Source organism: Trichoderma virens (genome assembly GCF_000170995.1).
Source record: "Trichoderma virens Gv29-8 chromosome Unknown TRIVIscaffold_91, whole genome shotgun sequence".
NCBI lineage: Eukaryota > Fungi > Ascomycota > Sordariomycetes > Hypocreales > Hypocreaceae > Trichoderma > Trichoderma virens.
Window position 1 is genome coordinate 679,954 of NW_014013658.1, and position 15,851 is coordinate 695,804.

Consider the following 15,851-nt stretch of genomic DNA (forward strand, 5'->3'; position numbering starts at 1 on the left):
ATGTGGCTGAGCCGGATTGACAGAGGCATCCACGGCCGAGGCTCGTCACAGGCGTTGTGCGTTTAGTCACCTGCACGGAGCATGAGGAATAATTTTCTCCTTGTTTTGCAGTGCATGGCGGGGGGCCGGATCTGCGCCTGGAGAAGTGATTGGCAGGGGAAGGTGAGGAGCCTCAGGTGTGGTCTGCGATGGAGGTTCAGGGCAGCGATTGTATGACATAGCGATATCAACACTACTAAGGGACTTGTGCGGACATGACAAGTGTCGTTTGAAGCAGCTGAGCCCAATTTCCAGCACAGAATCCAGCTCGGTTCCAAAATTCCAGCTCGCTTTGGGGCATTTCAGGGATACCGCAGAGGAGCTCAGTCGGATCGCCGGCACTTCAAACCATGCATGTGGCCCCATTGGAGTCGATGTAATACCACATGTACATGCACATACGTGGTCTGCTGCGCCTCGCGTTTTTCCATTGGATTTCAGCGGGCTTCCACGAGAGTCTGGCCACTGCAGTAGCGGTTGGCGGCCGCTGCGGGGGATCCGTTAGGGGACCTGAATCCTTTTGGGGCAGGCTTGGCGGCATATGGTCGACGGGCAATGTCGTGCAAGTATATAAGATTTCGTGGAAGCGCGGGAGACTTTGCACGGCGTCTTTGAAGAGCTGGATAATTGCAACCATCGATATTAGCCGTCGCCTGGCTTTTGCTGGATACCCGATTAACAAATCTACATTGATTTCCTGTCCGCGCTCGTCTATTTCGCCATCGAAGCACCGTCTGTGTCGCCGCCAAAACAGTTAGCAAGGGGGGTCATACGCTAGACCACCCCCCTCCTCCTCTTTAACACCAACTCCCCTCCTCTCTCGCTCTGTCATCCTCCTCTCCATCATCACCCTTTCGACTCCCTACAGCCAAACCTCTCCCATGGCCGACTACGCTCCTCCCTCAGGGCCTCCGCCGCCCAAGGCCCCCGAAGTTCCTGCCGGCTGGGCCGCCCGGTGGAACGACCAGTACAAAGAATGGTATGTCCGCCCATTCATTAATAATGCGATATCTGGCTTCGCGACAGAGACTCTCTCCGCCTCCAACCGGTGATTTCCTCAGCTCACTCGCCCCTCTCAGGTTCTACGTAAACATCTACACCAAGAAATCCCAATGGGACAAGCCCACCAGTCCTGTCTATCCTGACGGAGACGCCCCGCCTTCTGGTCCCCCTCCTGGCTACGACGGTCGCAACGCTCCCCACACTTCCGATGCCAAGACGAACCCCTATGGCGATCACAGCAACTCTGGAGGCTCATCGTCAAGGCAAAACCAGGAAGACGAGGATGCCCGCCTGGCGGCCAAACTGCAGGCCGAAGAAAATGCACGAAACCGCGGCGGCTCTAACCCTCCTGGCTATAACTATTCTGGAGGTGCTGCCGACTCGTACCGCCAGCAGAGCACCAGCCCGTACCCTCCCCCGCAGAGCAGCCCATATGGTACGCCTCAGCCGCAGCAGCAACAGGGCGAATCGAGGGGTCTTCTGGGCAAGCTGACCAGCAAGATCGCCGGTAAGTCTCCCGGTGGCTTCCCCGGTGCCCCCGGTGCTGGCGGCTACTCGGGCTATGGACCGCCTCAGCAGCAATACGGCGCTCCCCCAGCCCCATATGGCGGCCAGGCTCCTTACGGAGGAGCACCTGGTGCCTACGGCGGCGGGTATGCTCCCGGATATGGCGCTCCTCCTCCAGCTCCTTATGGCCAGCCCGCTTATGGCTATCAACAGCAGCAGCCTCAGAAGAAGAGCGGAGGTGGTCTCGGTTTGGCGGGAGGAGCTGCCCTCGGTCTCGGTGCTGGTGTCGTGGGTGGTCTCTTGATAGATGGTGCTATTGATCACTTCGAAGACGAAGGATATGAGCGGGGCTATGGTGAGTGATTTCCTTCCTTTTGGAGTGGAACCTGCTGAACGTACGGATTTGACTAACGAATATTGACACAGATCAAGGATATGACAATGGATACGACAACGGATTCGATGATGGCGGCGATGGCGACTTTTAATTAGTGGACTATGTGAGCTAGCTGCATGTTTGTTGTCATTTATATATATACATATATGATGCATGGCTAGAGGAAAGAATTAGGGTTGGTAATTTTACTTGTTTGCCTGGTTGGTCTGCTTTTAGCTATTCACAAGACAAGACTTAATATTGTCGTTTTGGCTAGGATTAGGAGGACGGCGTTACGGAATAATGCCAATCATATGAAGCTGATGATACAAGATAAAAAAAAGCCCTGAGATTTTCAAAGTTCCTCAGAGCCCTGCCTTGAAACCAAAAGGATTATAAAGCATAGATGCGCAATCTCCCAACCCATATCTTTTCAACGTTTCTTTTGCTAATGCCCCATTTCACCTCTTTACACCCTCCTTCTTGCCTGAACCTGCCAGGTAGGCCGCCATGTCGAAGTTGCCAAGGGGGTTCTGGCCACCTTGGGCGTTTGCCATGATGGCGTTCATGGGGCTCTCCTTTTGTCGCTCTTCGAACTCGGCGCGCAGCTCAGGGTCCACTGCAACAATGTCAGCTAGTCCGTAGACAAACAATCCACTTTCTTGTAGGTCCAAGGGGTTGGAGAGGCATAAAGACGCACTGTTTTCCATCAAGTATGGCATGCCAAACACAAGACCCATCGAAACCAGGCCCATGAGAATCATAGGGTTCTTGAGGATGCTGAACACGGAAACTATAGAAGAGCAACATCAGTCAGTTAGTCCAGCTCCAAATAGGATGTAGAACAAAAGCCATCAGGACTTACACGCCGGCCTTTCAATAAAGAAAATCTTGGATCCCACGCCCTTGACGCTGATTCCCCTCGACCCGCCCTCGGTCTTCACCTGCACCTCCTCGCCCTTGTTCGCCCACTCGTTGCCGCGGTACGTCTCCCAGGCCTTGACCTCGCCATCCGCGCCGACGTCGACTCGCAGCGGGCCAAAGTTTTCCGTGGCGCAGTGCACGTCGAGCAGGTAGGAGCCGGCCGTAACGTTGTGGAAGTTGAAGGTGTTGACCGTCGTCAGAGGGGCCTCGAGGCGCTTGTGGAGGCTGGACAGCGTGGCGTGGGTGCTGGGGGGCAGGAGGAAAGGGTTCGGCTTGGAGGGCAGGCCGACGGTGAGCGTCAGCTGGGCGGCGCTGAGGGCGGCGAATGCCAGGTATAGGAGGATCCTCAAGTCCATTGCGCCGAGTTGCGTGCTTGAGTAGAACAGAGAGAGAGATGACGATGCGGAAAACAGATGGCCTAGTTGGAGGTCTGAGGTGGGATTGGCGGAGTGGCTGGTGCGGGACGTTGTGGCGTAGCGCTGGTTTCCCCCAAAGCAGCGAGCAGCTAGGCGCTACGAGGCCTGCAATTGGCTGGGCGCCACAGCGATGCATCATTGAGCTTGAGCTCTTGTGGACCTCGTCTGGAATATCTACAGCATTCATTCATTCACTTGTATATTTATTATTTATTTATTCATTTTCAGCATCATTAGACATAGCTGAAATGTCATAAACCGCCGGTCCCTTGAGAAGCTCCTACCCCCTCCGCCCCGGGACTTCCTCCTCTACCCAGCATCTCCAGTGTCTCATCTCTGCTTTTCGAATTGCTTAGCCTAAACACCACAGGCCTTCTAATGTCTCTCGAAGACCTGGAGATACCATCGTCGGTGAATCCGAGCTCGCTTAGGCCGTCCAGCTCACCAGCCTCGTCTGTGGCACCTGGCGGCGGATCTGCTTCAAAGACAGCCTCGATGTCGCCATGTGGGTTGAAGCCAGTGAAACGCCATCTGAGAAACTGATTCGACTTGGCGCCGCGATTTGATTCGCCGGCTCTAAACAAGTTGCGCTCATACAAGCTGATTAACAAGAGAATGGGGAAATTAAGCACCCGAACGATGGCGACGTGGACGGTGTGAAATGTACGTGCCGAGACAAGAAGCTTCAGGGGCAGCATGAAGATGAGAGCCAGGATGTTGGACGGCGGCGGATAGGCAAAGATGGCGTCGCTCCTCACACATTCAAAAGTGAGCACCGCTCGACGGAACTGAATCTCGGCGGCTTCGGCGGCCACGATGCGCGAAAAGGTGTTGGTGAGGACGGCAACCAGAATCGTCAAGAACAGCGTGTTGCCCAGGAATGCAAACGCCACGATGAGGGCTGGGCCAAGCACGACGTGGAACTGCACAGACTCTTGGATGCCTGTGCCGTCGAGTCCGAACCAGATCCACAGAAGCCATTTGGCAACCGTATACCACTTGGGCTCTGCACCCTGTCCTGCCATCAGCAGCCACTGCAGTGCCAGGAAGAAGCCTCCCACGCACCACAGAGTGAGGAATGTTAGCACCATAAAGTCCTTCATCATGGCGTGCATCGATATGAAGACGATGTTGTCCGGCATGAGGCTGAAGGCGACTCGCGTGAGCAGTACCGGAGCTGCAACGCACAGGATATGTAACGCCGCAGAGTTTGTGCCGCTTGTGCCTGGAGCAAGGGGGATCCAAACGTCATACATCCGCGTGAAGAAATAGGCGCAGAAGATGAATGTAAACGTTACGTCTAGGAATGACCACGTCTTTTGAGCGTGGACCGCCCATCCATGCTCAATGATGGACGCAAACTCGTCAAGAATCCATCCCATCGAATATACGGCAAACAGGCTCTCATAGAATATCAGAGAGCTTGGGTTGCCTCGACTCACCATGGTCAGTACGTACAGCACCAGCAACACCATGAACTGTATTGACTCAAGCAAGCTCCTCCACTTTGGAACAATTAGTCTGTAGTGATCCAGAAGCGGTGCCTTGCGCGGATCATACAATGACACTGGATGGTGTTTGTAATGATCCGGGAGAATATCCACAAAGGATATCGGCGTATACACAACTCGGCCCTCGTACACTGCATTCACCACTCGCACACATGCCGGCGAGCTCATCAAGGTTTTGCTCTCCGACAAGATGGCCAGCTCCAGAGCCGTGAGCTTCCTCTCGTTGCCGCCGCGCTCTTGAACCGGCCAATGCGTGTATCTGCCGGCCAGGGCAACATCTTCGGGGGCACCCGAGAAGGGATCGAAGCCTTGCACCAGGACGTTGGCCAGCCGGAGCAGGCCGGCACTTCCCGCCTTTTCGGGGGAGTTGTCCTCATGGAACTTGCGGAGAACTTTAGTGGCGACGATTTCGCAGAGGGTAGCGCGAGCGCGGCTGACGCTTTGGTGTTCGGCGGCGGTTTGCTCCTTGAGGAATTGGAGACGGTTGGCCAGGAGGCAGTATACTAACACCTCGTCATGTGAGCCACGGTATCCGGACTTGCTACTTTCTTGCAGACACGCCTTTCACTCGGATACAGAAACGCAGACATTGGTATGGTTCCAGGGCGCGCGGAGAGTTGCAAAGGCATGGCACGAGCAAAGGGGATTAGGCGAGCAAACCTATGGACATGTCATCAGGGTCATGTAGCCTGTCTACCAATGGGCGAACCACGAGCGTGTTGACCCGTGGGCTCGTCAGCTGGTCAAGTGTGTACGGATCCTCTATTTCATCGTTAATTGATGCCAATACAATCTGCCCGTGTGGTCACTTACCAATGCTGGCAATAATGAGGGCTCGCACGCTTGATCAAGTACTGACCAATTAGCATGCCGTTTACAAGGAGAGCTGTATTGGTGAATAAACAAAGAGAAGCAAAAATGAAAAATGAAACCGAAAAAGGTAAAAATACGAATGCAATTACTCGTTTGTTCAAGTGGCTTTTCCTTCTTCTTCTTTCTTTTAATATGCACTCACCGATGGATGGTGGTAAATACAGTTGGGGGTTGTAACGACTCATCTTCCTCGGCGAAAAGACTGGCGGATTCGATCTCGGCTGCTTCGTCAATTTCAGGCATGAATGCGCTTAAAGCATCGTCACTTGCAGCATTGTTCATCATGGCCCCTTGTTGAAGAAAGCTGAGGGTTAAGACTTTGAACGAGTATTAAGTTTAGTCATTTTGAACAAGCCACGGGCGAGAAAAACTTATACGTCTTCCCGAGACAGTATGGATAATACGTGGAGAGCCAGTAGCGTTGAAAGCGGCTGTTTTTAAGCGGAGGCCTCACTCATGGCTTCACAAATGCCCTGCGGCAATTACACACCGAATAAGATCAGCCGTGTCAGACCAATCGAACCCTTTTCCGTGTTGGAGCCCTTTGGTAATTGTAACTCTGCGTGGCGTATGCGTTATTTTCATTAAACCTGCTCTAGGGTTTAGATAAGCAGAAGCAGGATGACGATGCAGGCGCCACAAAACTACACAAACCTATCAAGTCACGAGCCAGACCGCAAAGCAAAGCATAACCAAGTACCGTTTTCAACGACGATAGAATTCTCAACTCTCGCAAGTCTCTTGAGCTGAAGCTTCAACTCCCGCAGCAGGCCAACCAGAAAACAGCCTGATGCGGACCAAATGCGTTACGCTAATGTTGATGGAATGAGAAGCGCAATGGTTTGTTTTCGGCCTTGGATTTGACACAAACTCCCTGCTTTCCCATGTCCCAAAAGATAATAGCCACCCATCGCTTTCTTTTCACACTTCTTCCGCAGCGCCCATTTTGGATGGGAAATGCAGTAGCCACTTGCTGTACATCCCTTTATTTTCCCATATTGATTCGCGCAAAACTCGTGGATTCATTCATTCATCATCGCCTGTTTATTTACACAAGCCGGAGGAGGGACTTATTCTCCTCATGCTTAGTTGAGACCAGCGGCCTTGAAGGACTGATCAAAGTCGGCAATGATGTCGTCGATGTGCTCAGTACCGACAGAGATTCGAATAAGGTCCTAAGGAAACCAGAGTCAGCTTATGTTGCGCAAATTCAATCATGCTCCTGCTTACCTCGGTGACGCCCGAGCTAACCCTCTCCTCCTCGCTCAGCTGCTCGTGGGTGGTCGTCCAGGGGCTACGATTTCTGTTAGCTGTCTCTAGGTAATCGTGTTCGTGGGTAGCTTTCAAACACTCACTGGATGGCCAGGGTCTTGGAATCACCGACGTTGGCGAGGTTGGTGATCAGCTTGAAGCCATCGACGACCTTGCTGCCTGCGGAACCGCCGCCCTTGACACCAAAGCTCAAGACGCCTCCGAAACCTCTCTTGAGGTACTTCTTAGCAGTCTCGTGGTACGCGTGGCTCTCCAGACCAGGGTAAGAAACCCAAGAGACGGCGGAGTGATTCTCCAGGTATTTGGCCAAGGCCAGAGCGTTCTGGGCGTGGCGCTCGGCGCGGAGACTGAGAGTCTCGATACCGAGGATGAGCTGCTGGGCGGCAAAGGGGTTGAGGGAGGCACCGATGTCACGCAAGAGCTCAACTCGGGCGCGGACGATGAAGGAGACGGCGCCAAAGGTCTCCCAGAACTTGAGGCCGTGGTAGCCCTCGGAGGGCTCGATGAACTGGGGGAATCGCTTGCCGTTCTTGCCCCAGTCAAACTTGCCGGAGTCGATGATGACGCCTCCAATAGTGGTTCCGTGTCCACCAATCCACTTGGTAGCTGAGTGAACGACGATGTCGGCGCCGTGCTCAATAGGGCGGACAAAGTATCCACCGGCACCAAAGGTGTTGTCGACCTGGTTTGCTGTCTGTCAGTTTAGGCTCTTCAATGACTTAGTTTGATCTCCCGCAGTAGCATGAGCACTTACAACGAGGGGAACGCCCTTGTCGTGGGCAACCTTGGCAATGGCCGCAAGGTCAGGGACGTTGTATCGGGGGTTGCCGATGCTCTCGACATAGACGGCCTTGGTGTTGTCGTCGATGGCGGCAGCAATGTCCTCGGGCTTGTCGCCGGTGACGAACTTGGTGGTGATGCCGTAGCGCTTGAAGGTGACCTTGAGCTGGTTGTAGGTGCCGCCGTAGAGGTTTGATGTAGCCACGATGTTGTCACCAGACTGAGCAAGGGCAGTGAGAGCAAGGAACTGAGCGGCCTGGCCAGAGGAGGTGGCCAGAGCAGCAACACCGCCCTCGAGAGCAGCTATCCGCTTCTCGAAGACATCGACAGTGGGCTGTGCGGAAGATCTGGTGAGCTTTCATGTCGTCTTGTCGGGGGCTCGGGATAATTATGTACTACTCACGTTTCCAATACGGCTGTAGATGTTGCCCTCCTCCTTGAGGCCAAAGAGTCTCGCGCCGTGGGCGGAGTCGTTGAAGGCGAAACTCTGTATCACAAGACTTGGTCAGCTCGCGAGGAACTGGTACAGCTGTAGGTCGTTTCACGAAGGCTGGTTTATTCTTACAGTGGAAGCATAGATGGGAACGGCTCGGGCGTTGGTTGCCGAGTCGGGAGAGTGTCTACAAGAGTAGGAAGAGATTAGTATCGTGATGTCATGCTCTCTTGATTCTCTGTTGGGTTTTCATATTTAAGACAGATCCAGGAACCCAGCACCGTGCATCTCTGATCTGTCAAAACGCAAACGGGAGCAAATCAGAGCGCAAACTGCCCCGCGCTTGTTGAATTGGGGATTTGGAGATTGACGTCAACTTACCCCGCGTGAAGCTGGAGAGTCTCAAAGTTGCTGCTGAGCTTGTCCGCCATTTTGGATCAACGTGAAGCAGAAGAGATGAAAGAAAGAAGGCCTGTGATTTCCAAACGAAACAAAGCTGACGCGGGAAGAAGGATTGGGCCGAAGGGGGGGGCAGGAACTCGGCTCAAGACGAAGAGCGCGGTCGAGTGCCTGTATATTTATATCAAGCTTCCACTAGCAATGCGGCGCAAACGTCTAGTTGCTAGGGGTCCAGCCGCCCAGCCGCTAGATGTAAGAGCGTCAGACCCATGGGGAGTGACATTTGACTGATTGCTTGCTGTCCTATCCTTGCTACAATGATCGAATTGTTGAGGCGAGTTGCGCTCGACCGATGCACAAGGCCGAGTGTGGGGGTCCTTTGAAGCCGTCCCGAGCACGCAATCGCCAATTCTCGCGTCATTTCACCAACGGACACAAAGGGCTTCTGGAGGGGTAGCTACCTTAGTAGTAACTAATTAATTGCACGTACATGTAATCCTAACCTAAGGAAAACCCATCCAGCCCCTCATCAGTGTCTCTCTTTCTCTCGGTTTGTTGCCTCTCTCGGCCGGTATCGCACTGGACTATACGGAGTACATCTGATGAAATCTTTCCGGTTCCTCGCCCCATCGAAAAGCCCATTCCCGGCTCTTAAAGCCTGGATTTAGCCAAAACGCCAGAATCTAAATCTCTTTGTGCGGTGCTAAAGAGCTGCCATGATCTGACCATGGCCAGTTACCCAAAGAGGGCTTTTTCCCTTGCCGTGTACGAAACAGCTTTGCCCGCATATTCACGGCACTGCTCGTGTTACAGCATTGCCCAAGTTGGATGTCTCGAGTTCCTCTGACTAGCCGCATTTGCAGCCCGCCAAGCACCATGTTTGAATCTCCCGGCTTGCAGCCAGCCAATGAGCCAGAGCGGCCGAAAATTGCATGGAAATGGTTCCGATTGCCTCTTTCAGCGAAACAGGAAACTAAGCGAGAGCTGGCAACTGGCCGTGCCGAAAGCAGCGTTGGTGTGACTGGGGACTCGCGGGATTGAGGATACGGGCATACGAGCAGTGCGATTGATGTGATCTGCGGATCGCTGCATGATGTGATTAGCAAATCGGCGGCCTAGCTGGACGCATATTATCTAGACTATAGACAAGACTATTGCGGTGGGTTGCTGAGTAATTTTTAACTATCCATAACGATATATGCCCTTATCAACCTCTCTGATTCCCACTACTTTCTCTTCACTCATCCTTGTTCTCTCTCTTTCGATTATTAAACATGTTGGCCCTTTGCTAATTGCTACAAATAGCCGCGAGCATCTCGACGATGGCGGCGTTGCTCCTCGTCCACAACGCGAGGAAATATCACAGATGTGATTACCAAGTACAAGCAGAAAGACGAACGGCTTCAACTGTGTAAACTAACTACAAGTACCTAACCTATCTCAACAATAATGCCACAGCAGCTACCAAACACGCTCGCTACATGTCATGTCTCTAGTCATAAACCGTGCTAATCATAAGATCAATGTGCCCGATAAGCCACCGTCCAGATACACTCCTTCTGCAGCCCGGTTGGTTGCAGCGCTCTTCCCATCCATCAATACACTCTTGATATATGTATGTTTTCCATACCCTATCCGAATGCCCTCAAATCTCCAAATCTCGGGCGCTTCGGCTCCTGCTGAGCAGCTTCATCTGCCTCCCATCCTTGAAAATGGCCTTTGCCGCAATAATGGCAGAGCCCATCCACAAGCTGAACTGTGCCGCTGCAAGAACTGCAGTGCCACGGCCTGCCATGCAGACGGAGCCGTCACAGAAGGCTAGATCACCCAGGCAGACAGCCACGGCAATGAAACCCGCAAAGTAGAAGATGCAGTTGATGGCCTCGATGATCAGGGATACCATTGGGTGAACGGCTTTCGGGGCGAAACGCGGCGTGAATTCGAGGTATAGGATGGAAGAGACTGTGAAGATTGGGCAGAAGAGGAGAAAGTTGATGGAGGGCGGCGTTGAAAGATGGGAGCCCCTAAGATGCCAATTTACCACTGCGATGGACTATGAGTGAGCCAACAAGTATTGGAGAAAGCAAATCGCTCGTGGGAAGCTTACCATATGCTGCCAGAGCAATGCTAGCAGCAGCCATGAGGCCCTGAACGGCCCGAAACCAGATAATGAGAGTTTGCGACATGGCAAAGAACGATATGCGAAGAAATTGAAGAATGAGGAGAGTCGCGAAGCAGGACTTTGCCAAGAAGAAAATGTCGTAGGAATTCATTGGTTATTAGCACTGAGTCTGTCGAGTGCTAGCACGAGGTTGCATACGAATACGCGTCTGCGGTATGTCTGAGACATGTTGAATTACTGGCTGAAGGGAGGCGAAAAAAGGGCGGGTTGGTGGCCTGCTTAGGGCGGAATGAGGACATACGCATGAGGCAAATGATGAACGTATCTTGATTGTTCGAGCCGGAGTAGGCATTATAAGCATCTTGTGTGACAGTTTTGATACCTTGAGTCGAAGATGCATCGTGATGAAGTCTCGGATCGAGATGGCTGTGTAAAAAGTGGGAGAGGTACAGCACAAATCTCACCAAGCGTGCGCACATATCATTCATAGCAGTATATGAGTAGCATGCTTTAAAACAGGCAATGGTAGGAACTTGACGAAATATAAAAGCCAGTGGTAGCGCCTGTTTAATTATTTCACAGTAAATTATTGTAGCTCTGGTTTCTATGGCATCACAAAATGGGCATGTTTCAATGAGTACAGCAACTAGCCAATATGCAGCTGGGATTCTCTTTGGCCGCTCTATGGTACAAGTTATCACGATGAAGCAATCCATTCAATAAGAACATCAAAGGTTTTCATGCTACATAAGGCGTATCAAAAGCCAGTGTAGTCTCAGCTTGTCGTCCATACATCTCATCTCTAACTCCAGAGTATCAAATGCTTAATAAGCAAAGCAGTGTAATTCGATGGCCTCGGCTCTCAGGTCTGCGCAACAACGCGGGGAAATGAGGGAGCGGAGAAGCAGCGAACATCCAATAGCCAGCGGCACTACTCCGTAATAGGACACGTTTCAAGCCCAGAATCGAGGCCGCAACTCATCCGGGCGAGTAACCCTTTGCAGAAACCCGTCCGCGAGTCTTTTTTCCTTCTGAGCCCAAGTTTCACATGCCGAAACGAGATGCCAGACGCAATAGCGGCGACGTGATTGGCCGTGGCGCTGGGAGCGTGCCCTGGGCCGAGGCCCACTGCCGTGCTTTAGCGGATGAGCCAAGCCAAAGCTGCGAGTCTTTCCCCCAGATGCCCCGGATTCCGCTGCGTGGAAGAGCCGAATAATAGTACTCGTATTTGATTCAGTCCAAGTAGAATTGAATATTCAGCTGAAACCAGAGACGATCAAAGCACGGGTTATCCAGGAGGACGGAGAGACAGAATGGCAGCCGGCTCGCCTGCGTCGGGAGCACAAGGGTCGCCATTGAGTGGTTGTTATTCCCCGAAACAGCCGGACGTCACTACGGGATCCCGGACTTTTCAACTCTTGTGCTACGGAGTTTGTACTCGTACTCGTACGCTCGTTTTGGTCACGATGGACGATGCGTGCTTACCTGCCTTGACGGTGTTGCAGTACAGCACAGGTAAGCAGCTGTGAAATCTTGAGGATGCCGTCAATATTTAGTTGTCGCCTTTCAATGCGCTTCGGCTTCAATGTTGCTTTTGTTCGACAGCCATATGAGGGACGTTTTAGTACAGTAGAATCCGCAACGTGAAGAAGACCGGTCCTTGGGTTGTCACCACATGCACATGTAACCTACAGCTAGGATAACCTTGCTATTACCCATTGAAGAAAAATAGTCAATGCCGTACCAGTACATACCTATATTGTGCTCTGGGCCTCTATTTAGGTACATTTACAGCACATGGATGCATGGGTGCAGCGCGTCAGCTCTTGTCTATTTCGCCCTTAAGGCCACTCAACAACACGCAGACTGCAATCTGCATCCCCTGTATCAACAAGCCACTAAACTCATTGATCCATCAATCCTTTCCATTCCCATTGATAACGCGCAGATGCTGACAGGCAGCGGTTAACCGGCCACTGTGAGAACCTATGTTGATTTCCATCAACCGCAGGCATACATGTACAAGTACCACCCGGATAGGCGCATTGAAGCTTTTCCGAGCCCGTCACAGCAGTGCCAGAGCGCTATCCACGGAGGAGAGCCCGCTGTAACTCCGCGGGTGGGACGCCTCAGTGGGCTCCGCTGGGGGCTGGCTGCTAGCGGTTTGGGCACTCCGACCCAGCACTAGCAACGCGCATGTACCTGTACGGCCTCTGCGATTTGGCGGTTTGGGCCAAGCATTTTTCGCTGGCCCAAATCCCCAAATCTGGGGCTGCCGAGGCCCGGCGAACCTCGGCCGTCCCTTTCAGCAGCCCATGACTTTCGTTAAACCTCCGCCTCCCGACCTCATCGCCAGATTTCTTCTTTTCTTCCTTCCTTTGCAACCGTCCTCCGCCCATCTTCTTTCTCCCCAGGCTAGCACGTCGCCTATCCCTTCTCTCTTTCCCTTTGTCTGGTCAATTCTCGTATGCATCACGAGCATTGCAGACCCTTCCCTTGAAAGAGTAAAAATATCAACACGCGGTCAGCCACTAGTCCATCCCCTTTCGACACAATGGCTACCAAGGACACGGCAGCCTACATCAAGAGCTTGACAACTCCGCCTGCGCCTGGGGCCCCTCACGGTGTTCCCATCGCAGGCTCAGAACGGCCTGGCCGCTCCGCCATCTACCGCCATCACAGGATTGGCGATGGCCCGCTCCTGACCACGTTCAACCCCGACATCCAATCGGTCCACGATCTGTTCGAAAATGCCGTCAAGAAGCGCCCCGGCAAGCGCTGCCTCGGCACCCGCCACTGGAACCCCAGCACGCAATCGTGGGCAGACACATATGAGTGGGAGACGTATGCTGAGGTGGCCGAGCGTCGCAAGAATCTGGGAGCCGGTCTCGTCGAAATTCACAAGAGCATTGGCCACACCCTGGACAAGTATCCCGTTGGACTTTGGTCCCAGAACCGCGCCGAATGGCAAATCACCGGTATGCCAGCACTTGCGCGATTCCCGCGCTCTCCAATGTCCAACCTTGACTGCAGACCGCCAACTAACACAATCTCGTATCTGATATGTAGATCTTGCTATTGCGTCGCAGGCTCTCTTCACTGTATCGCTATATGATACTCTCGGCCCAGATACTTCCGAGTACATAATCAACCACGCCGAACTCGCCTGCGTAATCTGCTCTCTGCCTCATATCCCAACCCTCTTGAAGATTGCTCCTCGGGTTCCAACCCTCAAGCTGATCGTCTCGCTCGACGACCTGGAGCAAGGCGAGCAAAAGGGTATGACCAAGGGTGCTGTCTTGAACGACATTGCCTCTCAGCACGGCATCAAGATCTACTCCTTCAAGGAGGTTGAGGAGATTGGCGCCAAGTCAGGCCGCCCCATGCGCCCGGCCAAATGGGACGATCTCTGCACAATCAACTACACTTCGGGAACCACCGGTAACCCCAAGGGTGTTGTCATCACTCATGGCAATGCCGTTTCTGCCATCTCCTCCAGTCGCCTGCAAGGTACCGTGAGCGACAAGGACGTTCACATGTCCTACTTGCCTCTTGCTCACATCTACGGTAGAATGATTGATCAAGTTGCCCTGTCCGAAGGTGCTAGTATTGGTTTCTTCCGTGGCGATATCCTAGGCCTAGTCGACGACATGAAGATTCTCAAGCCCACCGGTTTCATGTCCGTGCCCCGGTTGTTCAACCGCTTCAACTCAGCGATCCGAACCGCCACAATCGAGGCCGAGGGTGCCAGGGGAGCCCTGTCTCGTCAGGTCATCAACACCAAGAAGGCCAATATGCGTCTGCCATTTGGCCAGGCGAGCAACACGCATTTCCTCTATGACCGCATCTGGACCCCCAAGGTCAGGGCCGCCGTGGGCCTGGATAGAGCTCATAGCATGATCAGCGGCAGCGCACAGCTAGATCCTGATGTTCAAGAGTTCCTCCGCGCTGCTTTTGGTAACAACTTTTACCAGGGCTTTGGCATGACCGAATCATACGCCGTAGGTACCGTCCAGATCCCAGGCGACTTCAGTCTCGGCAACATTGGACCCCCAACTGGCTGCATTGAGGTCTGTTTGGAGTCTGTGCCCGAGTTTGAGTACACCGTCGACGACAAGCCCAATCCCCGCGGTGAGCTTCTTCTCCGAGGCCCATGCATTTTCCGCGAGTACTACAAGAACGAGGAGGAGACCAAGAAGGCTATCGAGTCCGATGGATGGTTCCACACCGGTGATATTGCTGAGGTTGACAAGATGGGTCGCTTCAAGATTATCGACCGCAAGAAGAACGTTCTCAAGCTGTCCCAGGGTGAATACATCTCTCCTGAGCGTATCGAGAACGTGTACTTGGGCAACACCAACCTGATCGCCATGGCGTATGTTCACGGCGACCCCAAGGAGTCCACACTCGTCGGTATCTTTGGAATCGACCTGGAGAACTTCCCACCCTTCGCCAGCAAGGTTCTCGGCGAGACCATCACGTCCGCTGACATCCCCGCCCTCAAGGCCGCTGCCAACCACCCCAAGGTTAGGCAAGAGTTCCTCAAGGTGCTCAACAAGATTGCGCAGAAGCAAAAGTTCAACAGTTTTGAGCGGGTTCGCGCTGTCTATCTTGACATTGAGCCCTTTAGCATCCAGAACGAGCTTTTCACACCCACGTAAGTACAAATGCAAACGCAAACGCAAACGCAATCAACCACAAACATCAGCCGCTAACGTGACAACAGTCTTAAGCTGAAGCGGCCTCAAACTGCCAAGGCCTTCCGTGCCCAGATCGACAAGATGTACGAGGAGATTGCCAACGAGACTGGCCCTGCCAAGTTGTAAGAATAGACTGCGAGATGTAAATGAACGGGCATGACGTTGAGCGAATTTTTCTGGGTTTTAATGTTTGGATAATCCGTTAGTTATCAGTTATGGTTAGCTAATAGCCGTGGGCGGTAAGAAAGTGGAGTGTGTATTGCAGTAAAGCAAGGCGGCAAGTTTCCTTTTTGGGGCAATGCACCTGTCAGTGCGAAAGATTTACGAATATAAAATATACAAGGGGATCAAAGATAGCTTAATAAGGGAGTGTCCTTTCTTTCTCCTGATACCTGTTGGACCTGTTTGTGTGTTGTTTGGGGTTTCGGCGATTCAGCTGGAGCTGAAAGACCAAGCTGTTGGAGCCATGTCTACTGCTATCCAAGGAATGAGACTCA

The 15,851-nt window shown here is 52.8% G+C and overlaps 6 protein-coding genes across 6 annotated transcripts; 2 read left to right on the top strand and 4 right to left on the bottom strand.

Annotated features, from left to right (window-relative positions):
* Positions 1-661: 661 nt before the first annotated feature.
* Positions 662-2,310, top strand: TRIVIDRAFT_210928 (uncharacterized protein; the record flags this gene model as incomplete). The annotated part of the gene is made up of 3 exons (XM_014094729.1): positions 662-1,018; positions 1,119-1,903; positions 1,975-2,310. The coding sequence occupies 3 exons, from the start codon at positions 921-923 to the stop codon at positions 2,034-2,036; spliced, it is 945 nt and encodes a 314-aa protein (XP_013950204.1).
* Positions 2,311-2,385: 75 nt separating this feature from the next.
* Positions 2,386-3,204, bottom strand: TRIVIDRAFT_39909 (uncharacterized protein; the record flags this gene model as incomplete). The annotated part of the gene is made up of 3 exons (XM_014094730.1): positions 2,386-2,543; positions 2,625-2,717; positions 2,790-3,204. 3 exons carry the CDS (start codon positions 3,202-3,204, stop codon positions 2,386-2,388), a joined length of 666 nt encoding a protein of 221 aa, XP_013950205.1.
* A 311-nt stretch (positions 3,205-3,515) lies between these two features.
* TRIVIDRAFT_163994 (uncharacterized protein) lies at positions 3,516-5,541 on the bottom strand (the record flags this gene model as incomplete). Its single annotated transcript, XM_014094731.1, has 3 exons — positions 3,516-4,665; positions 4,753-5,278; positions 5,436-5,541. Coding segments are annotated over 3 exons (1,782 nt in total), but the record flags the coding sequence as incomplete, so codon positions are not given.
* Positions 5,542-6,191: 650 nt separating this feature from the next.
* Positions 6,192-8,649, bottom strand: TRIVIDRAFT_74905 (uncharacterized protein; the record flags this gene model as incomplete). The annotated part of the gene is made up of 7 exons (XM_014094732.1): positions 6,192-6,823; positions 6,879-6,942; positions 7,004-7,602; positions 7,675-8,034; positions 8,104-8,187; positions 8,266-8,320; positions 8,515-8,649. The coding sequence occupies 7 exons, from the start codon at positions 8,562-8,564 to the stop codon at positions 6,734-6,736; spliced, it is 1,302 nt and encodes a 433-aa protein (XP_013950207.1).
* A 1,528-nt stretch (positions 8,650-10,177) lies between these two features.
* TRIVIDRAFT_39899 (uncharacterized protein) lies at positions 10,178-10,718 on the bottom strand (the record flags this gene model as incomplete). The annotated part of the gene is made up of 2 exons (XM_014094733.1): positions 10,178-10,575; positions 10,640-10,718. The coding sequence occupies 2 exons, from the start codon at positions 10,716-10,718 to the stop codon at positions 10,178-10,180; spliced, it is 477 nt and encodes a 158-aa protein (XP_013950208.1).
* Positions 10,719-12,396: 1,678 nt separating this feature from the next.
* On the top strand, positions 12,397-15,714 carry TRIVIDRAFT_87561 (uncharacterized protein; the record flags this gene model as incomplete). The annotated part of the gene is made up of 3 exons (XM_014094734.1): positions 12,397-13,632; positions 13,724-15,311; positions 15,381-15,714. The coding sequence occupies 3 exons, from the start codon at positions 13,209-13,211 to the stop codon at positions 15,478-15,480; spliced, it is 2,112 nt and encodes a 703-aa protein (XP_013950209.1).
* Between the last annotated feature and the right edge of the window lie 137 nt (positions 15,715-15,851).